The sequence below is a fragment of the Taurulus bubalis genome (genome assembly GCF_910589615.1).
Source record: "Taurulus bubalis genome assembly, chromosome: 9".
NCBI classification, from domain to species: domain Eukaryota; kingdom Metazoa; phylum Chordata; class Actinopteri; order Perciformes; family Cottidae; genus Taurulus; species Taurulus bubalis.
In genome coordinates this window covers 17,032,892-17,050,377 of record NC_136597.1, presented here as the reverse complement: position 1 = coordinate 17,050,377, position 17,486 = coordinate 17,032,892, and the positions used below count along the sequence as shown (strand labels likewise).

At 38.3% G+C, this 17,486-nt stretch overlaps 3 protein-coding genes across 3 annotated transcripts; 2 read left to right on the top strand and 1 right to left on the bottom strand.

Annotated features, from left to right (window-relative positions):
• Positions 1-2,509: 2,509 nt before the first annotated feature.
• Positions 2,510-6,871, top strand: ints14 (integrator complex subunit 14; the record flags this gene model as incomplete). The annotated part of the gene is made up of 11 exons (XM_079224297.1): positions 2,510-2,731; positions 2,901-3,008; positions 3,161-3,316; positions 3,965-4,083; positions 4,187-4,329; positions 4,414-4,506; positions 4,968-5,112; positions 5,243-5,376; positions 5,663-5,781; positions 6,484-6,549; positions 6,638-6,871. The coding sequence occupies 11 exons, from the start codon at positions 2,510-2,512 to the stop codon at positions 6,869-6,871; spliced, it is 1,539 nt and encodes a 512-aa protein (XP_079080423.1).
• Positions 6,872-7,006: 135 nt separating this feature from the next.
• On the bottom strand, positions 7,007-12,964 carry hacd3 (3-hydroxyacyl-CoA dehydratase 3; the record flags this gene model as incomplete). Its single annotated transcript, XM_079224298.1, has 11 exons — positions 7,007-7,828; positions 7,936-8,067; positions 8,143-8,249; positions 9,224-9,336; positions 9,447-9,574; positions 9,664-9,774; positions 9,889-9,934; positions 10,763-10,927; positions 11,023-11,096; positions 11,183-11,225; positions 12,887-12,964. The coding sequence occupies 11 exons, from the start codon at positions 12,962-12,964 to the stop codon at positions 7,752-7,754; spliced, it is 1,074 nt and encodes a 357-aa protein (XP_079080424.1). The 3' UTR covers positions 7,007-7,751.
• Positions 12,965-13,249: 285 nt separating this feature from the next.
• On the top strand, positions 13,250-16,790 carry ppcdc (phosphopantothenoylcysteine decarboxylase; the record flags this gene model as incomplete). The annotated part of the gene is made up of 5 exons (XM_079223537.1): positions 13,250-13,393; positions 14,343-14,438; positions 14,798-14,926; positions 15,040-15,208; positions 16,439-16,790. 5 exons carry the CDS (start codon positions 13,250-13,252, stop codon positions 16,531-16,533), a joined length of 633 nt encoding a protein of 210 aa, XP_079079663.1. The 3' UTR covers positions 16,534-16,790.
• Between the last annotated feature and the right edge of the window lie 696 nt (positions 16,791-17,486).

Here is a 17,486-nt window from a genome sequence, read left to right as displayed (position 1 = left end):
ACTGCTTTCACCCGGACGGAAGTAGTGATGCACATCTCAACACAAAGGGATGGGCCCAATCCCACCGCCCCCCCTCAGGGCTCAAACCCTGAACCTTCAGGGACTTACTGACGTCACATGTGGTCGAGTGTGAGAGGCTGTGAGGACTCGACATGGTGTAAATACGAATGGGAGAGCTCTTTGCTGCAATATATAAATATTATTAATAATATTGTCTTCAATTGTGGGTATTTATTTTATACTTTTTACTCCCTGATGTCAACATCTTCCAGGTTCTTTCCTCACGAGCTAAGCGGTAATTTCAAATAATCTATTTACTTATTTTTTATAAAAGCAGCTTCAATAACAAAAACAAAATGGTCGATGAATAAATGGTCGATGAATAAATATGTGTAATATATATATATATATATATATATATATATATATATATATATATATATATATATATATATATATATATATATATATATATATATATTCTCTGCTTGCATTCCTCTGTTTTTATGTCCCATCTTTAATACTTAATGTTGTTGTGGAAAGGTAATTTTCCTGACTGAACACCATGTGGCATCCTTTTTGTTTACCCTTTTTTACGTTTCCATGGTAAAAATGTATTTAACGTCACATTGCTATGAATTGGGCAAAGTCTGGCAAAAGTCTTACCTAGAAACATAATAATAAACTATCTCACCATGCAAATCGAAATTGTTTATTATAATCTGAGAACTTAATCTGTGAATTTAAAGCTGGCCCTCGGAGTTAATTAAAAAATTTTTATGGGAATGAAAAAGTAACTAAAAGGCAGAACTATCTAAAGCCAATCTCTTTAATTAAATAACTCTCACACACACACACACACACACACACACACACACACGCACACACACGCGCACACACACAAACACGCAAACACACACACACAAACACACACACACACACACACACACACACACACACACACACACACACACACACACACACACACACATACACACACACACACAGACAGGTATCAGGCAGTGCAGGCCTCAAAAGACTTATGTCTCTCAGATACCCCTAAAATAGGACAAAAAACAGCTATGTTTGGGATCCGAAATGAATGACTTATATGTATAGTTCTCATCTAATGACATGCTTGGGGGAAAATGCTGCAGCCTTCGGATCGACTTAAATTCCTTAATCAAAGTTACCGGTACAGTATTATTACGTCAAGATTCAAGATATTTTTATTGTCATATGCACAGATAACAGACAGTTACTCCATACAATGAAAAACATATTTTGCTAGGTCCTCATTACACTCAGAATTACAATAGTAATTCATCAGCAATCGCACTATGATGTGTAGTTTGTATTGTTGGACATGTTTTTGTAAATATATCAAAATATCGTAAACAATGTATAGTGTAGTGTGCCATAAAAGTAATACCATCGTCAATAATAATAAAAACGGTATAATGCAAATTAACATAGTATGCCATCAAAAAAACAAAAAAAAGACGTCAGCATAAGTAAGCTCATAAGCAATGGACATAGCGCCGATTTGTTTGTTTGTATGACCTTTTGGCCTCCAGCCTCTCTTTATATCTCGTCTTTATGAAGCATCTTCTGTCGTTTTGGGGGTTTTACTAACAAAACGTTTCTGCTGGGCTGCTGGTTTGCTCTTTGAATTGTTTTGAGGCAAGGGTTCTTCTTCGTTTTGTTTAGTGGCAGTAGCTTGAATGTGGGCCGGAGAAGGAAACAAAAAATAAACCACATTATCTTTTGTTTACTAAACTCAAACAAGACTTGACATTTTAATTGTTATAGTTGGGATGGGACTGGGCGACTGAGATGTCGCTGTTTCGTGTGGTCCTATCGCCTGCAGTTTATATTATATTTTGTTATATATAACGTTTTATGACTGTAAAAAGTAAAGGAGTCTAATACTGTTATCTGAAAATGCAGGATATATCTTTCTGTGTCGATTTTTCATCAGAGAAATGTGAAAAATTCCAAAGACTAGACCGGAACTACTTATTCCAAAGTACACTGCTGTCGCCCGGACGGAAGTAGTGGTGCACAATCAAACACACAAACACTGATGGCGAGCGAAACATTGAATGGCACGTATATATTTAGTTGTTGTCATATTAATTATTCACTTTATAGTGTAACTTAAATATAGTTATCTTCTCACAATTGGTAAATAGTAAACTTTTCTTCCGTTTGGTCTTCTGGCGTTACAATACCGGATGCTAGCGTATGTTAGCCAACATTTGCTAACCTCTGCTGTGACCATAGGTTGTGACATGTTTTTTTTTTCTTCTCTTAGCTTTAATGTCGTTAATGGTCGTAGTTTCTTAACATGCTACCCCAGAGACAGTTAGTGACACCATGTAGTGTTACGTTTGCTAACGTCTCATTTTCCTCTTAATTCTTCTTCCTTCCTTTTCCTTCAGTGAGAGCACATTGGTGGGTACTTTGAGTCCATTGTATTGTTGGTCATCTATATAGTCAGGGCACCATGCCTACCGTGGTCTTAATGGACGTGTCTCTGTCCATGACACGGCCAGTGTCGCTGGATGGCAGCGAGGAGTTTCAGAGGAAGAACCTGGCTGTCCACGGACTAAACATGTTGTTTGAACACATGGCCTCAAACTACCGCTTGGAGTTCACATCACTGATGGCCTTTTCTTCCCTCTGGGAGCTCTTGGTGCCTTTCACCAGAGATTACAATGCATTACAGGTAAACTCAATATATGCATAAAATATCCTCATATGAGAAATCAATTTTGAAAAATCAAAGCATGTTTTTCCTCTCCCGAGTCCCCTACCTGATTTTGAACTCCGAGAAGACGAGACCAACATTGGAGAAGACTTGAGGATGAACTAATGAATGTATTTTTTCTGCACAGGAGGCTCTGGGCAACCTGGAAGACTATGACAAGACATGTGTTGAAGCAGCTCTTAATGGAGTTAGTAATGTGGTACAGCAGGAGTGGGGCAGTGCCTGTCCCTGTCAGGTAAATTGGCAGGTCTTTTATACAACATCATCACAACTCCTTGATAAAGCTGGTCTGCGGTCAAATAATGTTTTCATAATGATTTCAGCAATCTATACCAATTTATTGCTGCATGGGGTTATGTTTATGTACCTCTTTCCTTTGTCCTGCAGGTGGTGCTAGTTACTGATGGATCTCTCGGTATTGGAAAAGGTTCCTTACGCCACTCCCTCCAAACGCAGAAGCATCGAGGGGATGACAAGAAGTTCCCACTCCCTTTCCCTTTCCCTACCAAACTGTTCATCATGTCTGTAGCCAATGCAGAGGAGGTACTGACTGAGTCAACAATTTATTTCTACTTATTTGCATCTTGACCTGAACACGGTCAGTGTAAATCTATGAAGGAAATGTGATAAGACACCATGCAACCAGAAGCAGCTGGTCATAGATGAGGTCTAAGGGGATGGCTTCTACTGGGCCTTGATAGCTTAGATATCGTCGAAGAAATCTTAGGATGAGAGAAAGGCAGTTTGACAGTTGTTACTACATTCACTTTTGAGCCAAGAATTTAGAGAATCTTAGTGATAAGTATTCATGACTATGTCAATGACCGTGATATTACAGTGACTCCTAGAGATTATGGTGGTTGTGAGCCATCTGTTTTACTGTTAAGGTTACTTTGCTTATTGTATATAAGAATGTGTGTCAACATGTCTTTTGCATGGTGACATACTTGAAGCAGTGATTTAAAGACCAAAGACAATATTTGACCTTGGTAGAAAATATTTCTATTTTTATTCCTCCACTACTGCATTGAGCACATTCATTTTTGTGTTATTTCTGTCCAGCAGCAACAGTTTTATCTCGTGTACATGGGAAGCAGCCAACTTAAAATAAAAGCTTATGGCAATTTAATGCTTCGCGCACTAGATTTAATATCTGCAACCATTGCGACACCTTGTCTTGTGTTATTGCAGTTACAGATGACTGATGCCATGGACAACTTGGAGGAGCTACTTCGTCTCAGCGGAGGTGATGGACAGATCTTTACTATGGAGGGGCCACTTTGCATGAAGAGTGTACAGGCCATGTTCGGGTATGACCCTTACTGGGAAATGAACCAGAAAGAAATTTGTTTTTCAGTATTTATATATTTACTGAGGAACCTTTGCCCATTGCATGTCTGTGTATGTCTTCAGGAGGCTGATTGATCACGCGTACTCTCCCTTCCATGCTGTCCTGCACTGTGGGAACTTGTCCTCAGACGTTCAGGTGTTCCCTCGGCCTGAGCCTATTGTAATGGATGAAGAAGTGGAGCCCATGCCCCGATTAGTCAATATAGGTACCCAGCTGGCTTCACATTTTACAATTTAGAGTTCAAGTTAAACAACTTTTCCCTTCATCACATCTTTATTCTGTTATACAGATTTGGAAGTTGTGGGCTTCATCGAAATTGCTGACATTTCCAGTCCTCCTGTTATTTCCAGACACTTGGTATTACCTATTAATGTAAACAAAGGTTAGTGTTGACATTGCTTTAAAGGAAAATTAAACATTCACAGACAAATCAGCTGTATACCTCTTTGCTTTTGGTGTCACACATTTTGCATTGTATGTCCCCACACCTAGTCGTTTGTTCCCTGCTTCAAGAAAACACTGTTCACTACGGTTTACATTCATCCACATAGTTTTGCAACAAGGACAGCACAGTGCTTATAATATTATAATAATATATAAAGACAAAACTGGGGAGAAATAAACAAGTTTCTCTTGATGCAACAGAGCAATAAGAGTGACTAAAAACAAAAAATAGTTTAAACAAAGTGTTTGTGATGCAAATGATTTTTTAGAACCCCCATTTTTACACAGATGATTGTCACCTTCCATAGTCAAAGTAAACACATCTTTCTTCAAAATCAATGACTCCTTAGTATGCAAGATTATGGTATTTTCAATGTGTTTTATTTATATTGCTTTCAGAGGTGGATGAAGTTGGCGCAGGAACCACAGATGAGCTCGAGGAGGAACCCTCTGCCAGTCAAATGGCAGGCAAAAGTCCAAATTTTTGTGTACTTTTACATGGCAGCCTTAAAGTAGAGGGCATGGTGGCACTGGTTCAGCTTGGGTGAGATGCAACAGAACTTTTATATTGAACATATTTGAATTCTGTTAAAAATGTAGAGCATTTGTATATTAAGACACAGAGTAAAACAACATATGAAGAAAAGGTCTAAATCTAGTTTGCTTTTCCTCAGGCCAGAGTGGTATGGCATGCTGTACTCCCAAGCAGACAGTAAAAAGAAATCAAACCTGATGATGTCTCTGTTTGAGCCTGGTCCAGAGCCTTTGCCTTGGCTGGGCAAGATCACTCATTTGGGACCAATATCGGGTAACCCTTCACCCCTTTGTTTTTTGTTGCACTGTTCATATACTCCAGTGTCTTGTTCCTGAAAGCATCATTTTCTGTGTATGACACAATGGGGACGTTTGGAACTCTACATTTTAAGTTAAATATGCCACTATGACAATCCTTGTAAGGGTAAATGTTTTTGCTGCTTTTCCTACTGTTTTTCTGTTCATAATCAAGCAGTTAATAATTTACAGTTTTTATTTAGCGGACTTTGATCCTGATACTGACTTCTCTCTAATGTTTTATGACCGTCCTGCTATTTCAGAGGCTGCTGAAAATCCCTATGGAGAGGATGACAGTAAAAGTCCTTTCCCTCTGCAGCCCTCGGCCAAACGAAGCTACGCCCAGAATGTCACTGTGTGGATTAAGGCCAGTGGGCTACAGGTGCAGTACAATCTCTGTATAAAAGCACCATTGTTTGTTTAAGTTACAAGAGAAATGCCAGTTGGTTTCAGTTGATAGAGGTCATAACTACTTGCCGTCCTTGGTTTGAGTTCCCAAAGTCCATATGCCATGGGAGTGCTTTCTCTCAATGCGTCGCAGCTAGGGCCTTTCTCAATTAATGGTATCACAGTTTCAATTTAGAGTAATTAACTGGCTAAAAAGTAAACTGAATATAGCATTAGCATACTGAGATGTTATTATATACTATTACACTGAGATTGTAACGATTATTAGTGTGCGTTTGTCCATCCATCTCCACCTAAACATTCAACTCAATAAAAACCAACCAATATGGACATTTTATATCAGCCGAAGTATATCGTTCAAAGTAATTAAACCTAAATTGAATGTATATGGAGTTTTATTGAAGATGCAGCCCTCACACAACCATCACTACAACCATCCTGATGACGTGAACACTCACAAGTTGCCAACATAGTAATTCCATCTCTACTATCCATTTCATTTGACATAAGCATGACACTTGTTTGAGACATACAGCTAGAGTCTTAAGCATGTGTTGTGTTTTACATCCATTCTTAAACGATTGTTCCTCAGTTTTAGGACTGACTATGTTCAGTATTGAGTCAAAGCATATTTCTGGTCATCATTGACTTAAGCTATTATGCTATCATTCTACAGACTGATGTCCAGAAGATCCTACGGAATGCAAGGAAATTGCCAGATAAAACTCAAACCTTCTACAAGGTAAATCCAGCTAAAAATGGCTCTGAACTATGAACCTAAACTTTATTTTCCTAATTCAACTTACTGTTATGATTTTTGGATCTGCCAGGAGCTGAACCGTCTTCGGAAGGCTGCCTTGGCTTTTGGTTTCTGGGAGCTCCTGAAAGGAGTGGCAGACCTGTTGGAGAGAGAGTGCACCCTGCTGCCGGACTCGGCCCATCCCGATGCTGCTTTCCAGCTCTCCCATGCCGCACAGCAACTCAAACTGGCCAGCACTGGTGACTCCCAGTATGCTGCTTTTGATCATAACATTGCTCCCATGCACACAGACTTCTCCAGCTGAGCCACATCTGAATTAGTAAACAAATACCTACAATATACTAGCCTCAGCCTGTATGTGTGCTTTATGTGGTTTAAAGAATCAAAGGGGCTGCTTCAAGAACCCATCTGTGGGAGCTAAAGGAGTCAGATTGATAACTTAGATTTCTTATTTGACACTGCTGAACCATGGTGAAGGGTACATAATGAGGTTTGTAAAAATGATTTTTTTTTTTTTTTTTTTTACATGTTCATTTGAAGGACTGTTTTCACAAATTGACTAGATACAATTTTTTATTCAGTGTCAAATAACATTTACAGGAAACTTAATGAAATAACTGTTAATGTTGTCATTTAAAATTCAGGTGAAAATAATGAAATAAAGCGGGGAAGGCATACAAAGTCTACATAGCAGGATATTATTGTACAGAAGTCACCAGTGTAATTTTCCCTGAGGTTTGTTGGACGGTTAAAAAAAAAAAAAAAAAAAAAAAAAAAAAATCAGAAATGTTAACAATTACAGTATTTAAGAATGTTATTTTCTTCATTAATACACAAATGACTGTTTCTCGGATGATAACAGTAGCAATCACTGCAAAAGCTTTTAACATTAAAAGAAACCGTATCAATAGCTATGGCTTATTATAGATCTTCACTTATCTATGAAATACAAACTTACACCTTAGAGAAATAAATCACCAGTTTATGACAATCACTGCAATGATGAAATATTGCATCATCTGTACGATGTTCATGTTGACCACACATTTAATTATTTGAGAGAGAAAAGAAAAACAAAGAAAATTAGGACTGATTTGACTGGAACTTGGTTTATGAGAATCATTTAAAACATGTTATCTAGAAATAAGCAGGCAGCAAAGGTGTTGTGTCATTGGTGCTGAATCTCAATTTGCTTTCCTCTTTTTGGTACGGAAGCGCCTCTTCCTCTGCTTGTACAGATGACGAAAGTTGATAAGAAGTCCTGAAGAGGGGGCGGTAAACCAAAAACTTTATCAGAACAAAAATGCTGACATTAGATAAAACGCGTTGCTTCAAGATATATGATTAATGTTTTATATTAAGACTTACCCAGAAACATGAGGACAAGATAGATGCGCAGGACGTAAGAGAAGCTGACGGAGGTACCGACAGCTTTCGGCAGAGGAATGGTGAAGAGTTTTGTCTCGTCAAAGACGGGAATGGATTGTATCACAGCAACAGCTGCATGGGATTGGGAGATATATTTAAGTACTTGTATGAAGAATGATTAATTCTGAGAGATATAAACAAGCTCACCTTCAGCTACAACACCTAATGGGTACAGTGGTATCCAGATTGTGTACCGCAGCCATGTGAGGGTTTTCCACTCAGTATTGAAACAGCCCAGCATGTAAAATGGATACCTGAAATTGGAAAATCATGTTAGTTTTAGTGAGGAAATACGACGTGTTTTTAAATCAACTGACCATCAATCAATAACAGCCCTGCTGATTAGTAAACCTTGACCTCAAAACCTTTGTCACCTGTGTAACTTCTGCTCTGACTGGATTTGTACCTTACCCTTACACTGACAGTGCGCTTATTGCGTCAATAGTTAGTTTTACCATCTCTGCAACTTTTTTTTTTCCTGAGTAAAATTACCTTGAGCAAAACAAATTTCTTGTTTTGTCTAACTAACAGTCCAAGCCCAAAAATATTCAAGTTCCTTTCAGGCTAAGAAAAGCAACACATTCTTATATTTGAGAACCTGAATGTTTGTTTATTATGGCATATACACGTATATTTGCCCTTTCAATTGTCCGTCTGGTTGAACCCCCAGCATTTTATACAAAACGTTTTTGTTTTTTTTGCAAACCTTTAATACAAAATAACATTTTGTAAAGAGAACCTTCTACAACCTAAAAGTATGAAAGACTATTAAAAATATATAGATTAGTTGTCTTAGTCGTCTCACTGTAATACAATTTGCTTTTGTGCCAGGTGCCCCCTAGTTTTAAGCATCAGTGTATTTACAATATTGTTTAAACTTCTATATCTTATATCCACAATTCAGCTGAAATGTATCTCCATTTAGAGAACCTTCGGTGTGATCTGAAGTCCAATCACATGAGTGGATTTTGAAACTGGTCTAAAGCATCATGCAGTGAGGAAGGGAGGAAGTGAGTGAGTCATTGGTTGCGTTCCTAACAGCATGTCTCTGTTCTAGCTGTGGACTCAGAGAACTGATCCTGTGTTACACATTGAACACAATTCATTTCAAAAACTTTATTGTCATAATGCATGTACAACAAAGTTGTAGTTGCGTCAGCCTAGAATGGTGCATTGTATTAAAAACCTCACACAGTGCGACAAACAACGACAAGGAAGTGATAATTACCTAAAAATCTCAATGGCGCTCCACAGATAGAAAACGAAGAACACAACTGGCTGGTTGTGCATTTCTTCCACACTACCAAAAATGATGAAGAGAATAAAATTCCTTCCAACCACCTAGTAAAAGAACAAAACCCACAAAAAGTTGTTATTACACTGAAAACGTATTGGTACAGTTGCAAAAAAAGCCAGTGACACAGCACATCAAACAAATGAGCAACCCATACCTGTATAAGAGTTGGAATAACGCCCGTACGGACTACACCAAAAGCAGCGTTGAGGACCTCGACTGCTGCCAGGATCTGGCAGAAGAACATCACGTCTGATATGGTGTGAAATGTGTCGTATAGAGAATCTGAAATGAGAGTAGTGTTAGAAATGATGGGTCTTGCCAGAGAAGGAAAAACAATCAAGTCAAGCCCCAGAAGTCTTCCATTTCCTCACCTTGGCCAAAGATAAAGAGTCGCACGGTCATGTTGACAAAGATCCATGAAAAACCAAGAAACTGAACCAGATTATATACAAACAACATTCCTGTTGTCAGGCTGACAAACCCTGAAACATTTGAAAGAAAGATAAAACATTAAGGCAACTGACCATAACAACTTGATTGAAACTCTTGAAAAACCTTAGAGAAACAGGCATACATCCAGACAGATTTGCACTCACCTTCCTCTTCATGCCTTGGAGACTTCAACCTGTTCTTTTTTTCCTCCTTATCAAAGTAAAAAATATGTATACAAGTGTTCAATCTTTGGCTTTGTTATCAATGATACATTCTCAGTCAGTCAGACATTTTGCAATATTGACTACAGTATTCAAGACAGCTGTCAAATGCACATGGTGCCTCATGTAAATGTCCCATTGTCGAGGAAAAATTATCACTGAACTTCTACTGGACTGCTGTCATCTAACTCCCGTTCTGCCTAAGGGCATAGTAACACGTATTAAACGCTACTGTCATACTGTCCTTATGATTTGAAGGAGAGCACGACCTCTTCCTGTTTAACTTTGACTGAACCGTTGACATCATGTCTGGCTCCACTGAACTTCAACTGAACCACCGTTGTCGACTCCCTTTCTGCTGAGGGGCATAATACAACTTCTGATTTTACATACGAACTGTGTTGGTCACTACAAAGCCTGATCTGTATGCCACACTGATCTGAGATGGAAATGCAGCCTAGTCTGCACATTAACCTTTTCCCGTCTGGCCAAGCCAAGAGTGTGCCATCATTTCGGAAAGTCCCATGTTCTTTAATAAGTTGAGCCTCTTTGTTTGTATGATTAGGCATATCTAATCATATCATGAATGTCTATCATAAAATGTCTGTATGGACCCTTTGGCCTTATACGTATAAAGACCCTGGTAAGGATGAAACTCTGCACCGATTCCAGGGCAGTCGCTTGATTGTAAACTGTTGATTTCGGTCCTTCTGCGCAGAAGACTATTAAATATACAAAGACAAATTCCTCTTTGTAGGTCTCCCTTTATTCAGTCAAACTTCCACCACACCCTCAGATGCAAAAACATGAATCTCACCTTTTCCCGGATCTCCATCTCAGCATCTGACTCGTCCAGCCAGCGGTCAAAGTCCGGTACCAGGAAGACTGGTTTGCGCTCCTGTAGCGTCAGTCTTTCCCACCAGCCTCGCTGCTCTTTCCGCAAAGTAATGTTCACCTGCCGCTGCGTGGACCTGTGGCTCACCTGGACACACATGTAATGAACACAATCAACTAGTAGGCATAGGTGAGAAATGAGCAGTAAATGTCTCGGACTGGTCTTTAAAAAGGAGGACATACCTCTGACTTTACTGGTAAAAGAAACTCTAAACTGAACTCATATTCATTTTGTCCTTTTGCACCATGGCCCTGGGCTACACAGAAAATACCACAAAAATGTTACAAATCATGAACTTTTTCAAACATTTTCATTCCAGAATGAACATGAAGTGTATTTCACCTCTAAACTGAAGCACTTGTTCATGGACTTGGACATCAATATTCTGCAAAAGAAAACAGAGTCAGATGGTGAGCTTATACTTCCTCTTACAGAGTTAGAATTCAAGCATTATATTACAACCCATGCACACTACAGCAGAAGAGACAACAATAACATATTTAAAGCATATTTAAAACATTCAAAACAATAAAGCTACGGCTAGTTTACCAATCTGCAATCCATCAACAATAGTGACATTTAATTATGAGCTACAATAATTCCTTGTTTGAAGAAATGAACCGTTTCACACATTATCCACCCTGAATCAGCTCTTGTTTACATATACACATACACACATATATATATATATATATATATATATATATATATATATATATATATATATATATATATATATATATATATATATATAAACATGCAGTACTATCAGAAACAAACTATACGACTACGATGTGTGTCTTTCTTGAAGGCTGAAGTGACATTTTGGGATGAAGCAGCACCTTAAAACCTTTTAAGCCCTGTTAAGCACCAAGGCATTTTTTAGATTTTGCTTGAAATAGCATACCCAAACTAAAAAGGGTGTATCTCTGCAACCACAAGGGCTATTTGAATATTTTTGGAGTTATAATAAAGGCAACCCTTGTGAGCTTTTGGTCAGATGTGTAAATATTAGTATATATGTTGCGGGCTAAGAGTAAATAAAGATTGAAACACAGAACAAATAGAAGTTTTAGGTCCGCCTATAGAAAAAAGCACTTTCAGGATGATTATCTCCTTGAAATGATGCTTCACTAAGCCCTGAAGCTCTCCCAAATCATAGCACAATATGTGAACAGTCTCTCTGCACTGTTTTCACTTGAAAAAGTGAAGCAGAACAAAGTCAGATTGGGTAAAGTACAGAGAGAATTCAGGCGACAAAATTTGCATTTCGGCACATTTGCGCGCATCTGTGACATTTGAATTTTTCATGTACCAAACCTTATATTTCACTTTCATATGACTTATGGTGTTAAATAAACTTGTATCAGTGTGGATTTACTGGGGGAAATGCATTTTTTCAACAACAACAAAATAAAGTTTCAAAATGTGCTATCTCAGCGATTTATGTTGCTGTGTTCTTTGCTTCGTATCTCGGTGATGCTTTGCAGCGGAGGGATTCGGTGAATAGATTTGGAATCTGTGTGGAATTGTCTTGCTTTTTGCTATTTGTCTTTTTCTGATAGCACCAAGCTACGGGCTGCTAGTTCCGGAAACATGCAGAGTGGGCTGACTCGTGACAAAATTATAACTATATTATTTTAATAATTATTTTAGTTGGTGTTTGCGTTGTGTTGAAATGGCTGAGTAATTATTGTAGCCCAGGTTCTCTTGTTTAATTTGATGTGTAGCATCAATATATTTGTTCATGATTATTGTAATGTTTTACACAGTTTAATTACAATTTTAAAAGAGGACCTATATAGGTCCATGCGGGGCTTAAAAGGTTAGCCGTTCATGCAACTGACTTTACACACACACATGCTCTCTAATACAGCGCATCACTTTACAGGTTTGGTGCGATTAAACCTGATAAATAAAACCATAAATAAATACAATTCCTTTGCGTCATTGAATATTAACCTTTAGCCCTCTAATAGTGCACGAGCCTGAGGAGACGCGAGAGCAGGCAGCCTGTGTTGCCCCAGCAGGCCCTGGTTAGCTCACCTGAGCGTCTGTCAGGTCCACGCGCAGGTAAATGTCCTCATGCCGTTGAGCCCAGTAAACGAGAGGTGTGAGCGTCATTGTTCCGTCTTTTGGCTCAAACACATATCAGGCTGGACGAACAATGAATGGTCTCATTGCTTCATGCTAACCGTGGTGACGGGCTTCAGCAAATACCGACAATATCACGCGAACGCGCGGTCGCAATCCGTCAACGTAGCGACGACGTGCTCGTGCAGGAGACAGCGCCGTTGGTCGTGCTCTTCTCTGATTGGCTGGCGGAGAATATTTACGGAAATAGTTACGTGGAAATTGATTCATCGAAGCGACCGTTTTTAATCGGCCTCTTCGTGTTGATATGCCAATATGCAGAAACAGGAGCATGTTTTCGGTCTAACAACTGGATTGTCCAAATCTTGCGGGACATTTTGTGTTCTTGTTGGTGTGACGGGAAGTGTTGCAGCATTGAAACTGCCTCTTTTAGTATCCCAGCTTCTTCAGCTTCCTGGGGTGAGCTACATCACCTTCATTCGTTTTTTCAGAGGATGCTTTTAACAACCGGCTCTTCTGCCTAGCTCAGTTACTTGCTCACCGAGTAATGCCAATGCATCCTCACTCATGATTGTTTCCCCACATGAGAGAACGCACAACTCACACTGACGCAAGATGGAGATATTGCAGTTGTTAGCCAGCTGTATAAAACATCACAGCGTGATCTTGTTGTTGTAGTTCTATTAGTCAGAGACTTACATATTTAGTCGTTTTCATCTAAAGCCCCACAAATGACATACATATAATATAGAATACATAGAATAAGGACAGTTAGGATATATATATATATATATATATATATATATATATATATATATATATATATATATATATATATATATATATATATATATATACACACACACACACAAAATTGCTATACTAAACATGTGTTCATGATATTCAGCGCTGTAACCATGCTAGATAATAGCATGGATCATTCGGCATGAGAGAAAGAGACACAAACTCTAGGAATTACACTAGTAATGAATGTATCTAGGATAGTATATAAAAAAAACGTAATGTAAAAAGGTTATAACGCGTCATAGCATGCCATAAAAAAAGCTAATACAAATTATCTTAAAAATGTCTTACTTTAGTTTGCCACAAAAAAAGCATAACAAGTGATACCATAATGCGATGATAGTGTGTCATGAAATGAAATATGGCCCAGATGTGCAGTCAAAACCACATGCCTAGTGTCAATGGGCAAATCTTACTACACACTTATGTGAAAGGTGCTAAGGTTTTCTAAAATGTAAGACCCATAAAATGCTCCCTAAGATAAGATCAGTTAATCAGCGTGTGTATGAGTTTCTTCTTAGTTTTCCACCTCTTCAGCACTATAGCAATACAACAAAGTGCTTTAAAATCCCTGTAACTGTTACTGTTTTGTTTTATGCTTCAGGTGGATGTAAGAGTAGTCACCACGGAGCATGCCAAGCACTTCTACAATTCTGCAGAGGTATCAGTAAAACTCTACAGTGACAAGGATGAGTGGGAGGTAACAATACATTTTTTAAATGTCCTAGTTTAGCCATTATTAACTGACAGTCTATAAGCAGAGTGTCTCAAACTTGGTAGCACTGATAAACTGCCTGGATTATGTAATATTTCAAAAATGTATATTTTAATAACTAATGTATTTTTAGTCATTATTAAGTGAAATAAGTATGACATATCGGCATAAAGTCAATTTTAAGGTCCTTGGATGTCATTGAAAAGTAAGTTTAGAAATCTTAAAAGAATATATGCAAAAGTACATTGAGGAATTTTGAATCTGGTCTAAAGTATCATGCAGTGAGGAAGGGAGGAAGTGAGTGAGTCATTGGTTGCGTTCCTAACAGCATGTCTCTGTTCTAGCTGTGGACTCAGAGAACTGATCCTGTGTTACACATTGAGCTACGACGCTGGGCCGACCTACTTGTCATTGCCCCACTTGATGCCAACACTCTTGGAAAGATTGCAAATGGAATTTGTGACAATCTCTTGGTAAGAAGATGAAATGATGATGTGAATACCTACAAAATATTATAGCAAATAATAATTCATAACACTATTTCTATGAAATTATTTCCAAGTTGATTAGTCTTTGTCTTTGGCAGACATGTGTGGTAAGAGCCTGGGATACGAGCCGCCCTCTCCTCTTCTGCCCTGCAATGAATACAGCTATGTGGAGGCATCCCATTACAGCCCAGCAGGTATCCAGGCTCACAGAGTTTGGATATGTGGAAATCCCCTGCATTGCTAAAAAGCTAGTATGTGGAGATGAAGGTGGGTTTAACAATGTCTACAACCTCTACTTTTACCTTGAGATGTCTCAGAATGCAGGACACTGTTGGTGTCACCAAAACAACCGAACACATTGGTAACATGAAAAGTAAAAAATGACCTGACTGGTTCTAGAGCACTTCCATTATGTAGATCATTACAGAGAACTGTTTTAGATATGCAGGTTAATCAAAAAATAATTCTTACCTTAATGACACATAAGTTGTCCTCAATGGCAGTAATTGTAAAATAATGAATACAATACAAGACACAGCAGATGCAGAAAGATGTGGGAATCGAGGGGAGAAGATAAGTTGTGTAGAGCAGTACTTGTGACCATATGATAGACGCCATATGGTCATTTCTGACCACAGACTTCTAGCTTTCAACCAGAGAGGGTTCTGTGTTGCTATGTAGCATACCTATAGCTTTGGCATGCCTTCAGTTTAACATATCAATACATATACATGTGTTTTATCTGCTTAAGCTTGATTTAACTACTTAATATTTTAGCTTGTTGTCAGTTATATTTATGCTTTTTATGAGAACATATAAAACATTTGTTTGCAAATCCAATCTAGTACAAACATACATTCCGAGTATCAGCCCTAAGAATGAGCTCTTCAGCTAAGAGTGTACTTACTTTCCTTACTTCTGTTTGCCACTAATTTAAATGAGGTCGGCCCATGGGGTTGAAGATGTTTGTTTCCAAGTGACATCCATTATGTAATATTAGATTGTTTGATCAAGGATTTAAAATGTTAATCAGCTTTAACAACTTATCGCAGAGGACACATTGTGGTCAGAATTGCTTTGGGAAGAATACACTTACATGCAAATGGTTCTTCAAGCATATTAACAGGCAGCACTTTTGTATGTCCTTATTGAACTCCTCTGCTTTGTAAACTACTTTCTTTGTCATGTGTCTTGTGGTAATGAGAGAAAGTTCAAAACGGCTGTGTCTCTGAGAGTGGTGTGTCCCCTTGATGCACTGGTGGATCCGAACAACACCCTTAAATGACCCGACAAGCACAAATTTAGATATGCAAACCCTGGGAGTGTAGAGGAAATGTTTGTCAAAGTATGTTTGTGAGTATGGAAAATGTGCAAAAGAAGTAAAAAGTAAGTACAGGTATGTGTTTACATTGTAGCATACCTTCCAGGCACTGACTGCTAACTTATTCTTTCCTACAGAAGGTGTTTGTGTAACTGTAATTCTTTACTTTGTTGCAGGTAAAGGGGCCATGGCAGAGGTATCAACTATTGTCAGCGTTGTCAATCAGTATCTTCAGAAACCAGATGAGACATCTCAGAAAACATGCACATAACATTGTATTGTACATTCAGCTGGTACCAAAACAAATAGAAAATAAGCATGATGACTTGCCGACAAAATTAGTTTGTGTCCAAAAATCCAAGGAACGACACCCAGGACAAACTCACAGAGTTGTTTTCATCCAGTTTACCTCTTATTGTTTGGATAGCGTGTGTCTCATTGACTCATTGACTTTTCTGTTAGTTTTCTTTCAAGACAACATGCAAATGTGTAAAAGTGTATTTCCTGTCATTAAGCTTATGTGAATAGATTGAAAAATGCAGTGTATGTGATTTGTCAAATTACTTTATAAATACAAAATAATATAAAATATTCTACCTTCTTTAATAATGGTTACGGTGATTCCTACACTGACACACTGGAATGTTTTTTGTGTCTTCGTGTCATACACAACAGAACAGAATTGGGAAAATACTGTCAGTGTCAAAGATTAAATTAATTAAATAAAAAAAAATACTTTTTTAAGTATTGGTCCAGTTTTACCAATGACAGGTACTGACTGTCAGGTTGTTTTGATAAATGTCAACAACATTATGGAAAATGAGCCTACAGGGAAATCCAACGTTTTTCTTTTATCTTTTACTTGATCTGGGCCCCGTTCCTTGTACCTGGCTTACTGAGTTAGCCGGGTAATTTTCAGGATAAGATGACGCAGGTCATGCTTTTCGGTTCCACAAAGCAAGTTTGACAAAATCACCATAGAAACACATCAACCAACTTGAACCTGCTCCAGCGCAGGCTAACTGAAATTCACTGGATAAGATGGTCACTCCCACCGGACAAAAAAGGCAGCTTCCTTCCTCATTAATGAAGTAGCGATATTCGTTAGATTAGTTTTATAAGGAGAGAGTTCTTCTCACATCATGATGACTTCCTGTATGAGCGCTATTGATTCTGCCAAGAATCAAGGAATCATTTATTTAGGAAACCTTCTTGAGCCGTACA